This window comes from Salvelinus fontinalis, chromosome 1, assembly GCF_029448725.1.
Source record: "Salvelinus fontinalis isolate EN_2023a chromosome 1, ASM2944872v1, whole genome shotgun sequence".
Taxonomy (NCBI): domain Eukaryota; kingdom Metazoa; phylum Chordata; class Actinopteri; order Salmoniformes; family Salmonidae; genus Salvelinus; species Salvelinus fontinalis.
Genome location: NC_074665.1, coordinates 58,272,865 through 58,289,575, shown reverse-complemented (window position 1 = coordinate 58,289,575; position 16,711 = coordinate 58,272,865). Strand labels below are relative to the sequence as shown.

Below are 16,711 nucleotides of genomic sequence, written 5' to 3'. Positions count from 1 at the left end.
TTGGAAAAAGTATTGAGTGCATAAAGCATTGTCCATAGTACTCGCTAACTCACTGAGCTAGCTAGCTAATAAATTAAAATCCACAATTCAGCATGGAGTTTGTAAGCTCTCATTCTTCTTGGATGAATCACCAGCAGCCACTAATTTGTAAGGCAGATAACAATGTAAACTAGAGACTTTAGCCTGGCTGACGTGACCCAGGTGACTCACAGTGCAGGGAGAACTGTGAGTTGTGTGTGACACACTGGTCTGGAAAGAAGGCTGTTTGTTAATGCAATATTTTCTCAGAAATTGTGCGATGGGTTTGATTGGTTCTCTCAAATGTAGAAAAAAATCCTCAGGGGTTGAGTTCTCTCGTTGTTTGGATTTGAAAATCCAACCATTGTATGGAAGGGGGCAGTACTCTGGGGCTGTGTACTGTAGCTGTGTGTGTGGGTGTTTGAGTGAGAAAGACACAGGAGGGCCAACCAGCGCAGACCCCTTAATTATATATATACATTATGCTGACAACATCGAAGAGCCATTCCAGACTTTCAAAGTGAGGTGTTAGCCAGACTACTGTGACTTCAGTGTTTGATGTTTAATGTCAGAGTACTACACAACTTATACGGGACAAAATTATAACATGAGCCAAGAGCATGGCTCCTACTTTCACTCCAAACTCAAGCATTCATTATCCATGAACAATGTTCCCTCAAATCTTTTGGGGCACTGAGCAAATTTCAGGTCTGCTGAGCGCAAACTTGAACATTGTGAAAATTCGGTGGAACTTCTGGTGCACATTTACTGTGAAATTGAAGCTGTACATGCTTTAAGTTACAGTTATAACAGTGGCTGAGTAGGCTACTGTGGCTATTTGATCATAATGTAGGCCTATCAGAATGGCTTACCACCAAAAACAATGGAGAAAATGCATCTCATAACATTTTAACATGGAAATAGCTTTTAGCCTACAGTAGTGGCCAATGTGTGGTGTTCAATGTAGATCTACGTTCAATGAAACTTTTGGAAAAAACATGCATTAACCTGTTTATCCACTTGTCCTTCAGACAAGGAGGTGACTAAACATGTGTTTGATACAAGAAACCACTACGAAATACAATTTATTATTATCATCAGTGGTGGAAAAGGTACTCAATTGTCATTTTATCAGGTAAGTTGACTGAGAACACATTCTCATTTACAGCAACAACCTGGGGAATAGTTACAGGGGAGAGGAGGGGGATGAATGAGCCAATTATAAACTGGGGATTATTAGGTGACTGTGATGGTTTGAGGGCCAGATTGGGAATGTAGCCAGGACACCAGGGTTAACACCTATACTTTTACAATGAGTGCCATGGGATCTTTAATGACCTCCGAGAGTCAGGACACCTGTTTAACATCCCATCCAAAAGAAAGCACCCTACACAGGGCAGTGTCCCCAATCACTGCCCTGTGGATTTGGGGTATTTTTTAGACCAGAGGAAAGAGTGCCTCCTACTGGCCCTCCAACACTGCTTCCAGCAGCATCTGATCTCTCATTCAGGAACTGACCAGGACCAACCCTGCTTAGCTTCAGAAGCAAGCCAGCAGTGGTATGCAGAGTGGTATGCTGCTGGTACTTGAGTTAAAGTAAAGATACCTTAATAGAAAATGACTCAAGTAAAAGTGAAAGTCACCCAGTAAAATACTACTTGAATAAAAGTAATACAAATATTTGTTTTTAAATATACTTAAATGGAATTTCTCAAATGTACTTAAGTATCAAAAGTAAAAATAAAAGTATATACCAGTTCTAATTCCTTATATTAAGCAAAGCAGACGGCACCATTTTTTTACGGATAGCAAGGGGCACACTCAGACATAATTTACAAACAAAGCATTTGTGTTTAGTGAGTCCTCCAGATCAGAGGCAGTAGAGATGACCAGGGAAGTTCTCTTGATAAGTGTGTGAATTGGACCCTTTTCCTGTCAAAATGTAAAGAGTACTTTTGGGTGTCAGGGAAAATGTATGGAGTAAAAAGTACATTATTTTCTTTAGAAATATAGTGAAGTAAAAGTAAAAGTTGGCAAAAATATAAATAGTAAAGTACAGATACCCCCCAAAACTACTTAAGTAGCACATTAAAGTATTTTTACTTAATTACTTTACACCACTGCACACCTTTACTACAGAGAATCAAACAAATTGTGTTACCCTCTGCCTATTGGATACTTAGCTTATTCAAGACCGTCTCAAAATACAACACTGCCCCTTTAAGACAAAAAAAAGTTCTTTACCTGACTCGCTTTTCAAATATGGCTAGAAATGCACATATTTTGTGCTCTTGTAACAAGTAACCACTCCCCCATTGAGAAATTACCTATAACTGGGCTAATAACTCACCTACTAGAAAAGAATATGAACAAATGTGCTCATGTGGCTATACTTGCAGCCACTCATGCTGTAAACATAGTCAGGTTCAAAGTTAATGGCACAGATCCATATATGCCAAGGGTCTATTTGCAAATACTGTAGGTCTACTGCAGCTCTGATTGGTTATGCTTCTGCCTACAATAAAATCTCTCGCATAGTTAGTTTTGCATACTAAATCTTGCATCATTCGTTTTGTTTCGGGATGTTGCATTGAAAGTGGCTAATATTGTGTTGATTCGATCACAATTCCCACAGTATAGGGAAACGTTGATAGTGTTAACTAAAGGGGAAAACTAGAAAGTTGAGTAAAGTTCAACTGCACTTCTCTGCGCGGGTTGATGTGTCTTCTGCGCGGCAGTCCCGGGGAGCTATGTGCCCACGCACACACGCAGCTTAGAGGGAACATTGCCCATGAACCTTTGCTCCTCTCCCAACAGCCAGAATAACATTTTTAAATAAGATTCAAACACATTATGGTCCCACAACAGTATAGTTATCCAACTGCAGTATCAGGAGCAGTGAATTTCATAGATATATTCTCATCAAAGGTCTTCCAGTAAAATAATACCAGTGTAAGGGTTTTCTAGATCCATCACCATCCGGAAACTACAGTATTTGGTTTCAAGCCTGCCACTACACAGCCTTGGATCAATACGTACCTCGTCAACAGACATTCAATACCAGCAATTAGACATATAGAGGAATGCACAATAGGATCACATCTTAGTGGCTATCTATAATGTTGTCATCAAAGAAATCTTTAGATGAACCGAAAGTGGTAAGGTAGAATATCATCATTATAATGCATTAGTTGATGTTAGGCACAAATGGTTTGATACACCTTGTATTGTAGTGTGAACAGTTTGACAATTGGGTATAGGTTGACAATTTGACATTACTCATTCAAGCCATATTTTCTGGTATCGGGAAATAAAAGCGCTTAAACAGTATATGTATGAAAAGTATGAAATGTACATCAGCACATGCAAAAGTAGCTCTTACAAGAGAAGGAGATCTAGAGAGATGCTATCAGCCCCCATACTGCTTACAGTACATTACATTCACTAAGCTCTACCATGGCATAGCAACATTTCATTTTTAAGAGAACCCCAATCATTCTAAACATCATGCCATTCACAATCTCAGGCAATTGATGCTAAGACTGGAGCCAATGGGATCAGGCAATGCAAGACGTCCTAAATTAGCCCAAGTTGACAGCATGGAGATGTAGCCACGATCAACAGTGGCTCCAAATACTGACAGCTTGCAAAGAGTCATAAGGTCGAAAGCAACACTACAGTATGTTGATCATTCTGAGCTTCTCTCTGACACACTGCGGCCTGAGCTGTTAAAATGTCTGACGCAGCACAGTAGTTTGAGCTTTCTGATCTGCACACAAGATTTTCATTTGATAAAATATTCTGTTTACATGGCCTATGTACACTTGGCCTTTGATCCCTGCCTCACAAAGGTCTGTGAGGCCTATTGGCCTATGAGACATAAAAAATTACATATGCCGGATTTTGAGATAGAAGTCATTAATTTTATCTACACCTGACTGACTTAGCGGACTAAGCTAGGTCCACTCTAACTGAACAAGCACAGTGGATTTTCCTATTCCTCAAACAATCAAATCTATGGCTCAAGATAAATGATTCCTCATACAGTGCTTTCAGATGTGCCCTGTCATCGATGCAGTCCAATAGAATGCCATCTCGTTTTAGAAGTGCGTATTTGATTCATCCCACTCTAGAGAGCATACTGATTAAAGGAAATCTGCATAACAGAAACAAACACTGTGGTTTTGTGATTTAGGCACACTGCTAAGACGCATCAGCGCAGGAGGAGCATTTCTATTTGACTTAGTGGCGAGAAATGACTATACCACCCTGGCCCTTTGATGATGCCAGGACAATACATTTATATTTTTGGTGATGTGTGAAAAAATGCCTCTCTCTCTTGTCTCCAAGTCCCAGGGGCCCCACAGAGTAACAAGAATCAATTTCAACTTTAGAAGTTGGAATTACACTTTCTACTCTCATTGAGGAGAGAGATGTCAGACAGATTGCTCTTGAGGGCGCAGATAAATGTCTGGAGAGGGAGAGAGATTCTGGTAACAAGCAACCTGAGCCAGTGCTCACAGGCAGATGATTTACTAATGGTACAGAGAGTAGAGTCCAATAGAGTAATAACCAACCATGTGCCTGCCTGCCTCAAATTAATCTGCAGAGGAAGACATGGCTACATGCACCATGAAATTGGAGAATTTATTCCCTATACTCTTTTATCTGGCTGAAATACACACAAGCCTGATTGCCGGTATCGTGTTGATGGGCTAGCAATGGAATGCAATCAAAGGGAACAGTGTACAATACATGACCAAAAGTATATGGAAACCTGCTCGTCGAACATCTCATTCCAAAATCATGGTCATTACTTTGGAGCTGGTCCCCCCTTTGTTGCTATAACAGCCTCTAAGCTTCTGGGAAGGCTTTCCACTAAATGTTGGAACATTCCATTCAGCCACAAGAACATTAATGAGGTTGGGCGCTAATTTTGAGCGATTAGGCCTGGCACACAGTCGGCGATCCAATTGATCCCAAAGGTGTTCAATGGAGTTGAGGTCAGGGCTCTCTGCAGACCAGTCAAGTTCTTCCACACTGATCTTGACAAACCATTTCTGTATGGACCTCGCTTTGTGCACAGGGGCATTGTGCTTCTGAAACAACGATTTATCTTCACTGGAACTAAGTGGCCTAGCCCGAAAAACAGCCCCAGATCATTATTCCTGGGGCAGGAAGCGTGGGGGCAGGAAGCATCCGCCAAATCCAGATTTGTCCGACGGACTGCCAGATGGTGAAGTGTGATTAATCACTCCAGAGATTGCGTTCCCACTGCTCCAGAGTCCAATGGCGGCGAGTTTTACACCACTCCAGCCGACGCTTGGCATTGCGCATAGTGATCTTAGGCTTGTGTGTGCCTGCTCGGCCTTGGAAACCCATTTTATGAAACTGCCAACGAACAGTTATTGTGTTGACGTTGCTTTCAGAGGCAGTTTGGATCTCGATAGTAAGTCTTGCAACCGAGGACATACGATTTTTACGTGCTACGCACTTCAGCCCTCGGCGATCACGTTCTGTGAGCTTGTGTGGGCTACCACTTCGCGGCTGAGCCGTTGTTGCTTCTAGACGTTTCAAAATCACCATGACAGCACTTCCAGTTGACTGGGGCAGCACTAGCAGGGCAGAAATTTTATGAAATTACTTGTTGGAAAGGTGGCATCCTATGACGGTGCCACATTGAAATTTACGGAGCTCTTCAATAATGTCATTCTACTGCCAATGTTTGTCTGTGGAGATTGCATGGCTGTGTGCTCGATTTTATACACCTGTCAGCAACGGGTGTGGCTGAAACAGCCAAATCGACTGATTTGAAGAGGTGTCCACATACTTTTGTATGTATAGTGTATTTATGTATCCAGCTGAAATAACGTACTTGATTAACAGTGTTCTTATAGTGTATAGAGAGAGGCAAATTAATATAATCTCGAAATTGAGAGATTGTGATGGCTGGAAGATATCTCACCTGCAGTTCTTGTTACAGTTCTCTTCTGTTATACCGTCTTCATCCTCTCCCCAGACATCCACCGCCGAGAAGATCAAGGCCACCAGGACAGCGAAACAGCACACCAAAGCAAAGATTACGATGCATTTCTGCTGAGACTGCAAAAGACAAGAAACAAATTGACTGTTTGTTATTTTTATTTTCGCCTAGAGATGGTCAAAGTGCCCCAACCTTGCACTCACACAGCCTGATGTATTGCACCACACAGCAAATCATAAATGATAGCAGCGTGTTACCAGGGGAATTTTACACAAACATGTACATACTGTGCATGGCCACATGTTCAGGCTCCATCATATGGCTCTACCATATGGAGAAGAGAAGCCAACAGGGAACCCACTGAAGAGGCCTTTTAATATGGCTAGGGAACCCCTCGACAACATTCCGCTGAAAAGGCGAAATTCAAAAATATTTTTTTGAAATATGTAACTTTCATACATTCACAAGTGCAATACACCAAATTAAAGCTTAACTTCTTGTTAATCTACCCATCGTGTCCGATTTCAAAAAGACTTTACAGCGAAAGCACACCATATGATTATGTTAGGTCAGAGCCTAGTCACAAAAACACACACAGCCATTTTCCAGCCAAAGAAAGGAGTTACAAAAAGCGGAAATATAGATAAAATTAGTCATTACCCTTTGATGATCTTCATCAGATGGCACTCATAGGACTTCATGTTACACAATACATGTATGTTTTGTTCGATGAAGTTCATATTTATATAAAAAAAATCGCAGTTTACATTGACGCTTTATGGTCAGTAATGTTGTGCCTCGAAAACATCCGGCGAATTTTCAGAGAGCCACATCAATTTACAGAAAACTCATAATAAACTTTGATTAAAGATACAAGTATTGTGCACAGAATTATAGATATACTTTTCCTTAATGCAACCGCGGTGTCAGATTTCAAAAAAGCTTTACATAAAAAGCTAACCATGCAATAATCTGAGTACGGCGCTCAGACATAAAAACAAGCCATGCAGATACCCGCCATGTTGTGGAGTCAGTAAAAGTCAGAAATAGCGTTATAAATATTCACTCACCTTTGATGATCTTCATCAGAATGCACTCCCAGGAATCCCAGTTCCACAATACATGTTTGTTTTGTTCGATAAAGTTCATAATTTATGTCCAAATAGCTCCTTTTATTAGCGCGTTTGATAAACAAATCCAAACTCACGAGGCGCGGGCAAGTCCAGGCGAAAGTTCTGACGAAAAAGTTCGGAAAGTTATATTACAGTTCGTAGAAACATGTCAAACAATGTATAGAATCAATCTTTAGGATGTTTTTAACATAAATCTTCCATAATGTTCCAACCGGAGAATTCCTTTGTCTTTAGAATTGCAATGGAACGCAGTTCGCTCTCACGTGTGTGCTCGTGATCAGCTCATGGCACTCTGGCAGGCCTCTGGTTGATTCAGCTCTCATTCGCCCCCACTTCACAGTACAAGCCTCAAACAAGGTTCTAAAGACTGTTGACATCTAGTGGAAGCCTTAGGAAGTGCAATATGACCCCATAGACCACATATGTCAGAGTCAAGGCCCGCGGGCCACATCCGGCCCGCGAGAAGGTTTTTTACGGCCCCTGGGATGATCTTGATTTATTATTAGAACCGGCCCGCAGACCGCAGCAAGCCGGCAGCCCGCAGATCTTTTACACGCACCAATACTACATTTCCCACAATGCAACGGTGACGCACCGAGCAGTAGGCTGCTTCATTTCAATATTTATTGGCACAGCAGTCGTCAGCATCACAGTAAAATTAACTTTCAGATACCCATCAAAAATGGCAAAACAGAAGGTGGACACTGAGAACCGGGGGTTTCAAACAAGGTGGGAGTCGGAGTATATGTTCACGGAGGTAGCTGGAAAACCTGTGTGTCTTCTGTGTGGAGAAAGTGTGGCGGTACTGAAAGAGTATAATCTGAGACGACATTATGAAACGAAACACGCGGACAAAAACAAGAATATGGACATGGAACAAAGGCTACAAAAGGCAGAGGAATTAAAACGAGGCCTCAAATCTCGACAGGCTCTGTTCAAAAAAGCCAAATCACAAGGCCAGGCTGCTGTCAAGGCCAGTTTTATTTTGGCAGAAGAGATCGCTAAATCAGCCCGGCCATTTACGGAGGGGGATTTCATCAAAAACTGCATGATTAAAGTTTGTGACGAAGTTTGCCCAGAAAAAAGGCAACTCTTTTTAAATGTGAGTCTGAGCAGAAACACCATTGCCGAGAGAGTAGACCAGTTGTCCATCAATCTAAAAGAGCAGCTTGTGAAAAAGGGAAAAGATTTCATTGCATATTCCTTGGCTGTGGATGAGAGCACCGACATTTCTGACATTGCCCAGTTGTCAATTTTCATCCGCGGAGTGGACTCCAGCCTAAGCGTGACAGAGGAGTTTTTGGCTTTACGTCCTATGCATGGCACAACTACGGGGCATGATTTGTATGAAGAGGTGTCAAGATGTGTAAATGAGATGGAGCTGCCTTGGGAAAAACTCGTGGGTTTGACAACCGACGGAGCACCTGCGATGTGTGGACACAGGAGCGGACTGGTGGCGAAGATACGGGAAAAGATGCAAGAGGAAAACGCGACAGGTGAGCTGACAGCTTATCATTGTATCATACACCAGGAAGCGTTGTGCGGTAAAGCCTTGAAAATGGAGCATGTAATGAGCATCATCACGCGCACAGTTAACTTTATCAGAGCCAAAGGTTTGAATCACCGCCAGTTCAAGGCATTTCTGACGGAGTTAGAAACGGAGCATGGTGATTTGCCTTATCACACAGAGGTGCGATGGCTAAGCCAGGGAAAGGTGCTTCAAAGATGTTTCGAGCTTCGTGAGGAGATTTGTCTGTTCTTGGACAGCAAAGGGAAAGACACAACACAACTCCGAGACGAAATGTTTCTGTGTGAAATGGCTTTTCTGTGTGACATTACGAGTCATCTGAATGCAATGAACTTGCAGCTGCAGGGTCGGGATCATGTCATCTCTGATATGTATAGTACAGTGAAGGCATTTAAAACCAAACTGACTCTGTGGGAGACGCAGATGCGGAAAGAAAATTTGAGCCACTTTCCCAGCTGCCAGACCATGAAAGAGAAGCTCTCTACCAGTGCGTTCCCGAGCGCACAGTTGGCTGATAAAATAGGTATGCTTGCCGCTGACTTTCGACGCCGATTTGCTGACTTTGAAGCACAAAAAAGCAGGTTGAAACTGCTCGGTAACCCATTTGCTGTTGACGTGGAAAGCTCACCACCAAACCTCCAAATGGAGTTGATTGACCTCCAATGCAATGATGCACTGAGGGCAAAATATGCGGCAGTGGGTGCTGCGGAGTTCGCCCGTTTCCTCCCCGACACAATGCCCCAGCTGCGCATCCAGGCTGCTCAAACGTTGTCTATGTTTGGCAGCACATACCTGTGTGAACAACTGTTTTCTTTGATGAACCTGAACAAAACATCACACAGAAGTCGACTTACTGCTGAACACCTCCACTCAATTCTGAGGATTTCCTCAGCTCAGAGCCTTACCCCGAACATTGATGAACTTGTGGAAAAGATGGGACACCACCAAGTATCACCCTCAACCTCAAACAAGTGAACATTACTGTGCAATCACATATTTAGAGTTTTTACTCAGTTCAAGTTTAAAAGTTAAAGTTTAATATTTGTTTTCACTGCATGTTACTTCTCCTTAAACAAAGTGTTGTTTTTGATTAATAGATTTTTGCACTTTATTTTATTGTATTTCAATCCAATTATATTTTAAAAATATTTCAGTTGAGTGGATGATAGAAAATTGCTATTATTGTTTTTTTCTTTGAAGTAAATTTAGCCCACTTTTGCTAAAATAGAAAATATAGGCTACTGATGGTGCCTTGAATACCGGTTTCTTTCATTTAATGTTCATGTTATGGGGATTTTTATATAAAGGAAATTTGTCTTTTGTGTCTGTTGAAAATTAAAGATTACTGACAGAGCCATAAGAAAATATTGCTTTATTTATCTGATCATATTGGAATATATTTGTTAGGTTTTCAGTAGGTTCAATTAGGTTCACTAGACTATATGCGTCATTTAAAAATTTTTCAATGAACATTCGAACAGTCCGGCCCTCGGCTTGTAGCTAAATTTTTTATTTGGCCCTCCGTCCATTTGACTTTGACACCCCTGCCATAGACACTGTATATTCGATAGGCTGTATATTCGATAATGAGTTGAAAAACTACAAACCTCAGATTTCACACTTCCTGGTTGGATTTTTCTTAGGTTTTCGCCTGCCATATGAATTATGTTATACTCACAGACATCATTCAAACAGTCTTAGAAACTTCTGAGTGTTTTCTATCCAATACTACTAATAATATGAATATATTAGCTTCTGGGCCTGAGTAGCAGGAAGTTTACTCTGGGTAAGCTTTTCATCCGAATATGAAAATGCTGCCCCCTATCCCAAACAGGTTTTAATTCCAACCTGGTATTTATAGCCACTAACTTGACATATTTAGGCTGCATCCAAATGGATCCATATGGTGAAAAGGTGACCCTTGGTTGGAAGGATAATGATGGGAAAAGGGAGAACAAAGTAGTTACAGGGAGGGCAGGGCTGGTGGTAGAGTGATCTACTGAAAATAGTTTGATTTTGCCCTAAATCAATCATTTATGAGAAAGTACTGCTTTCCAAATCACATGGGACACTTGGACCTTGGATAAGCCTAAAAAAGTGATATTGTAAGAAAATCTGCATAGTATTCAGTATATCATCACAACACTGTATTTATTAGTCTCTCTCAGACAGATCATCTAATAAAATAATTGTGGGTATTTCAATAGCTATGTCTTGAGGTCTAATGTAGTCAAATGCAATTTTATTAAAGTAAATATGCCAGTGGAAACTGTGTGAACAATATTATGTATGCTAATGGTGCACCCTTGTTACTAATTACGCTTAGATGGCATGTTCAAAGTCAATGTTATCCCTAACATGTTTCAGCTCCTCTGTGCAACTGGGAATGATCTAATAGTGCTCTCAGTACATTTGCTCTGTTGACTGTATGTGGCTGACAGAGTCTGACGTCATCTATAATGTGCCTCTGATGATGTGAGAGTGCTAAGGTATATTCCCTCTGCTAATTATGATCCTCAAAGGGCACCAGCTGATGAGCAACATGTGCCCATAGAAAGATATGCTGACTTTGAACTGGGAAATGTACTGTTGATTTATAATTAATATCATTTATACATGAATTATAATCGCTGCTTAGGCTACTTGCATGTGGTTGCTCAGAATTTCAAATGTCCTTTACTGATCTATCAAGTTAATCATATGCTTCAATGCCATGGGGCTTAAAGAAAACTTGAAAACACACTTATGGTGACATGCATTTAGCGACTGATCCACTCAAACATAACAATCAACGGAAAGCAGCAAACGAATGTGGTTGCAGTAATTCATTTAATAGTTAATTACCAAGTTATTACAGAGACCGTCATCTACCCACCCACTAAAGGGTGTTTATCAAATCACATTTTATTTGTCACATGCGCCGATTACACCAGGTTTTTATTTTATTTAAAGATGGCCTAGGAACAGTGGGTTAACTGCCTTGTTCAGGGCCAGAACAACAGATTTGTACCTTGTCAGCTCGGGGATTTGAACTTGCAATCTTTCAAACACTAGTCCAACGCTCTAACCACTAGGCTACCCTGCCAATGTACTTTGCACAGTGGTAAATCATAACTCCAACCGAAACATTGTTTAATGTGTCATTGATTTACAACCATGACCTAATTAATCCAAAACATCAAGCCTGTAAATAAAACAATATCAAATGTGTCCCAATCTCTAACTGCTGTAAAGGGAACCAAACATAATTACCCTTGAACACAAAGTGCCATTAAATGGGTAGCATCACCAAGTTCAGTACTGAAAAGAACTTGATGTCATACAATAAAAAAACAGTTATAGTTGTAGGTACATATACATTTCTCTCACATGATCATATAGGACCCCTGTGGGCACATTAGGACATATATGTGAATTATGTTTGTGTTGCTGGGAGGGGTCATATTGTATGTGCAGACTCTTGAGACTCTGCCAGATATCTGTCTCTGGAAAGAGGCCAGAGTCAATAGACCCTCAATTACCAAAATCTTTCTCCCTTGCTGAAAAACAGCCGTGCCCTCCTCGGTGAACATCCTGTTAAACAATAACGCCCACTTTGGTAAGACTGAGCAAGAAACAGTAATCACCACCAACAAGAACACAGAGTAAAAACAGCACTGCCCACCTTATGACTACCAAGTATCACACAGCAATGTCCAGTAATATGAATATAAGTATAGAGGATTATATAGGGACTCTGAACACAAAAGGCTACTCCTAATGAAACAAGTATCCAATTGGCTATAGGAACCGGAACACAATACATTTCTACTTGGTTCATGCCTTCTAGGGGAGTTTCTTCTAGCCACTGTGCTTCTGCCTCTGCATTGTGTGCTCTTTGGGGTTTTAGGCTGGGTATCTGTAAAACACTTTTTGACAACTGCTGATATAAAAAGGGCTTTATAAAATATATTTGATTGATTGAGGCAACAGACCACATCTTCGACAAAGACATTAGACACCTCATTGGGTCTCACCCTCACTACCAAGAGGCTGGACTGACTTTGCGTGAAGCCCCAGGCCTGCTCAAAGTGGCTGCTGCTTTAAAAGCTTCAAAGTTATAGTCCCTGTGAAAAGGCTGACTGGTACATGTCAGCTGGCAGGGTGCCCATCAGTCACACACCCAATTGAAGGGAAGGTCAACCTGGATGTGCATTCACATTCAGGGATCTGAGGCATACTGTAGATGCGTGCTGAATAGAGAGGGTTTCTTCATCAAGGATTAAAACATTAGGCGAAAATGTTAGAGGTGAAGGATGGAGTGGAAAGTTGGCCCGTAATAGTTATTTTCCCAACTTGTGTGTATTCACTGCCATTATAGTCAACTCACTTTCAGAATGTTATGTAAGGTGAATTAAAACTATTTTACCATGGTAGTCATGGTTCTGTGGTGTAAGTTATTTAGAGCATTTTAACTAATTAGATTACTGTAATATTGAAAAGGGTAATGTAAATGTCTAGACAAGTCACAACTTATTTTCTGAGACACCCATAGTCAAATTTGTGTCTTACTGTACACAAGCAAAAGGCAGGCAAATGTCAGGGGCCCAAATAAGTCGATGATGATTACTCCTATTTTAGAGCTACCATGTCCTTATACTTCTCAAAGGAAAGGGGTATACCAAAGCACAGGTAGAGGGAAAACACTCAGACCTCATATAGTGTTATGTTTTTATATCCTGGAATAATTTGACTAAAGTGGACTTTAAACATTGGAGAACCTCTGTAGAGAATGAAGCCCCATGGCGTGGTCGCTTTGTTTCATGAACATTTGAACAGCCAGTCTTGTTTTCGAGGCAAGTCAAGTGTCTGTCAGGCACTGCTGTGACCAGAGATTGTTTTGAGGGCAAGCCCAGTATCTCTGTAAGCCACTGCTGTGACCAGAGATTGTTTTGAGGCAAGCCAAGTATCTGTAAGCCACTGCTGTGACCAGAGATTGTTTCGAGGCAAGCCAAGTATATGTAAGCCACTGCTGTGACCAGAGATTGTTTCGAGGCAAGCCAAGTATCTGTAAGTTATTTTCCATTCCATTTGTACTCGCTGAAAATTTGATTCCAGAATAGATGAACAGCTGGAGCGTTTGCCTGTTGACTTCAGCCATTGACTTCAGCCTACATGCAGTACAATAGTTGGAAAACGCTGTCCCTTAAACACTAGCATGTATCTAGCTATCCAGCCATACAGCTTATGCCCCCAACAAACCAGATTTGTCTTTCTTTCAGCATATACTTCAAGTGTTGAGTTGTACTGATCTAAACTGACTGTGCCTGACAATCAGGGATTTATGGTTGGTTTCATACAAGTTACAATATAAATGTGCTTCACTTGGGTCGGTCATATTTATAACAAGATAATTGCAATAACTAAAAAGCAGAAATACATGCTTTAATCCATACTTGGCTCTCAGCAGTGATTGACAGATGTCTGCACACCTCTTCTGTGCGAGTTCAGTAACCTACAACTTTCCTTCATCAAGTCCCAGAGATCTCTAAGCACTCAGTTTTAACCTCTACCCACTCACAAGTTTGGTCTACCACAGTCGCTGTACCAGAAGAACTGTCATCGCTCACCAGCCTCACCCTCAGAACACCTAGAAGCCAAATACACGCACATCCAGAGATACAACTTGTAACGGAAAGGGCAGGGGAAATTACATTATATAAATATTAAACTGTAAAAGAAAAAGTAGTTATACACTTGTGTTACACATAAGTGCTCAAGAAGGTTAAACAGGAAAAGCGATGACAACTGCCAACACTGACTTAGATTGGAAATATTACTCTGGGCTTTAGCTAGGTCAGGTTTTTCAATCGTGACTTCTTTGTAAACACACCTTACTTTCCCATTAAAAAAAGACAATGATTGATCTTTTTCTGAGGAACGTCTAATCGAAGAGGAGGATTTCTTATCAAACTTGGCATGTTGTACAGACAAGCAAGAAGCAGAGTATAACTATATACTACACTCAATTTCCCATCTGTACTCTTGTGAGAGGATCTTCCCTCCTAATTTAGTAGGAAAAGTTGAGGCCTACAGCACTTCTTGACATCTAACAGCTTGGTACTTGTTAAAGAACAGGGCCCGGTTTCCCGATAGCGATGGAATTTAGGCTGACAAGTATTTTAAAGATGCATCGTTCCTACAATGTCACATGCGTTTCCCAAAACACCATGCAGAGATAATTGCGTCGTTGGAGCATATGCTGATACTAATAGGATCGAAAGATAGGGAGTAACTGCTCTCGGATCAACTTTCTCCGTTCAAATCTTTCCTTAACATTATAATTATTTCACAATACTGATGACGGATCGGCTCCAAATAAGCCCAATATGGCCCAATATGGCTGCAAATATTGAGGCGGATTATTCTATTGCTTACCCAATAAAAACACACTAAAATCACAGATTTGGCACACCAAAAAATGTTGCCTGCGCTACAGAAGTCTATATACTGTAGATCTGCTAATACAAGATTAGTAAAGTCGCAGTACACTACTATTTTTATGAATATATTTTCATGGGGTTCCCTGCTGTGTTCGACCAAAGCACCGATTGCTACCAGGTCCTCCATGATAAAAATGCTGCATGGAGATACATTGCCAATACAATTCCCTTGCGAATTTTTTTTTCAGTCAGAGTGTAGTATAACTGCAGCACACTGTAGTATAACTGTAGTTAGAATGCTGTATAACTGAACATTTACTGGCATTGATTTTTGGCCTAAAATATCAGCCATCGACCTCCTTGACCTCTAAAAATTGGTATCGGCTATAAGAAATCCATATCAGTCGTTCTGTAGTTAATATTTAAATGCAGTCATCTTGGTTTCCATTTTAAGCATGTTTTTATAGCCAATGTCACTTGTTTTTATCAATTGCAAAGACACTGGCAACTTTGTGTCTGTAGTCAACTTTGTTCTGTAGTTATCAGCGGTGATACAGATACTATAAACCTTGTGATTCTATGTTTAGTGAAGATCTTCTGTGTTTAAAGTGACGCGGGAGGGCAAAAAAAGAGTCTAACGATGCACTTAGCTGTTCTACGAGTGATCTGAGGCAGGTGATAAATTACAAGCGTTTGTAATGATGGTTTTGGGAAACAGCTCAGATTTAACGCTGCTCCTATCTTTTTGATTCTTTCTTTTTGTATTTCTTAACCCCTTTTTCTCCCCAACATCGTGGTATCCAATTGGTAGTTACAGTCTTGTCTCATCGCTACAACTCCCGTACGGACTCGGGAGAGGCGAAGGTTGAGAGGCGTGCGTCCTCCGCAACAGAACCCAACCAAACCGCACTGCTTCTTGACACAATGCCCACTTAACCCAGAAGCCAGCCACACCAATGTGTCGGAGGAAACGCCGTACACCTGCCGACCGTGTCAACGTGCACTGTGCCTGGCCCGCTACAGGAGTCGCTAGTGAGCGATGGGACAAGGACATCGCTGCCGGCCAAATTCTCCCCTAACCCGGACGACACTGGGCCAATTGTGCACCGCCCCGTGGGTCTCCCGGTCACGGCCGGCTGCGTCAGAGCCTGGACTTGAATCCAGAATCTCTAGTGGCACAGCTAGCACTGCAATGCAGTACCTTAGACCACTGCGCCACTCGGGAGGCCCAATGCTGCTCCTATCTAACAATGAACTTAGCCGTAAGATGATTTTAGGAAAAAGGGCACTGATGATGTCTCTGGTAGACTGCTGTGGGTGCTGTGACTCATGATGAACACTGACAAAGGCACCAGGGTGAAAGAATTGGAATGGATTTTGAATAATTGTTTGACACATTTCCTAAACAACAGACACTTAATGCATATTGGTGTAAGAACTGTTTACCATTTACATATAGACACTTTACACACAGGGGACTTACAGTAGTGTGGAGAATGTGTAAAATCCAGTTAAGACACACCAAAACAGTGTAATCAGTTAGATTGATTTGATAAGAAAACTTCAAGTTCTTTGGAGTACCAGATTTTTGAAAGAAAGATATCTGATTGATGGCACTGTATGTGCA

General features: G+C 41.3%; 1 protein-coding gene across 3 annotated transcripts in view; it reads right to left on the bottom strand.

Annotated features, from left to right (window-relative positions):
* LOC129858455 (inactive phospholipase D5-like) overlaps positions 1-16,711 on the bottom strand; it is a 91,773-nt gene that overhangs the window by 26,912 nt on the left and 48,150 nt on the right. For all 3 annotated transcript variants that reach the window (XM_055927706.1, XM_055927723.1, XM_055927713.1), the window contains exon 2: positions 5,984-6,120. In XM_055927706.1, coding sequence (XP_055783681.1) covers positions 5,984-6,120 — 137 coding nt within the window. The remainder of the gene's footprint in view (positions 1-5,983; positions 6,121-16,711) is intronic.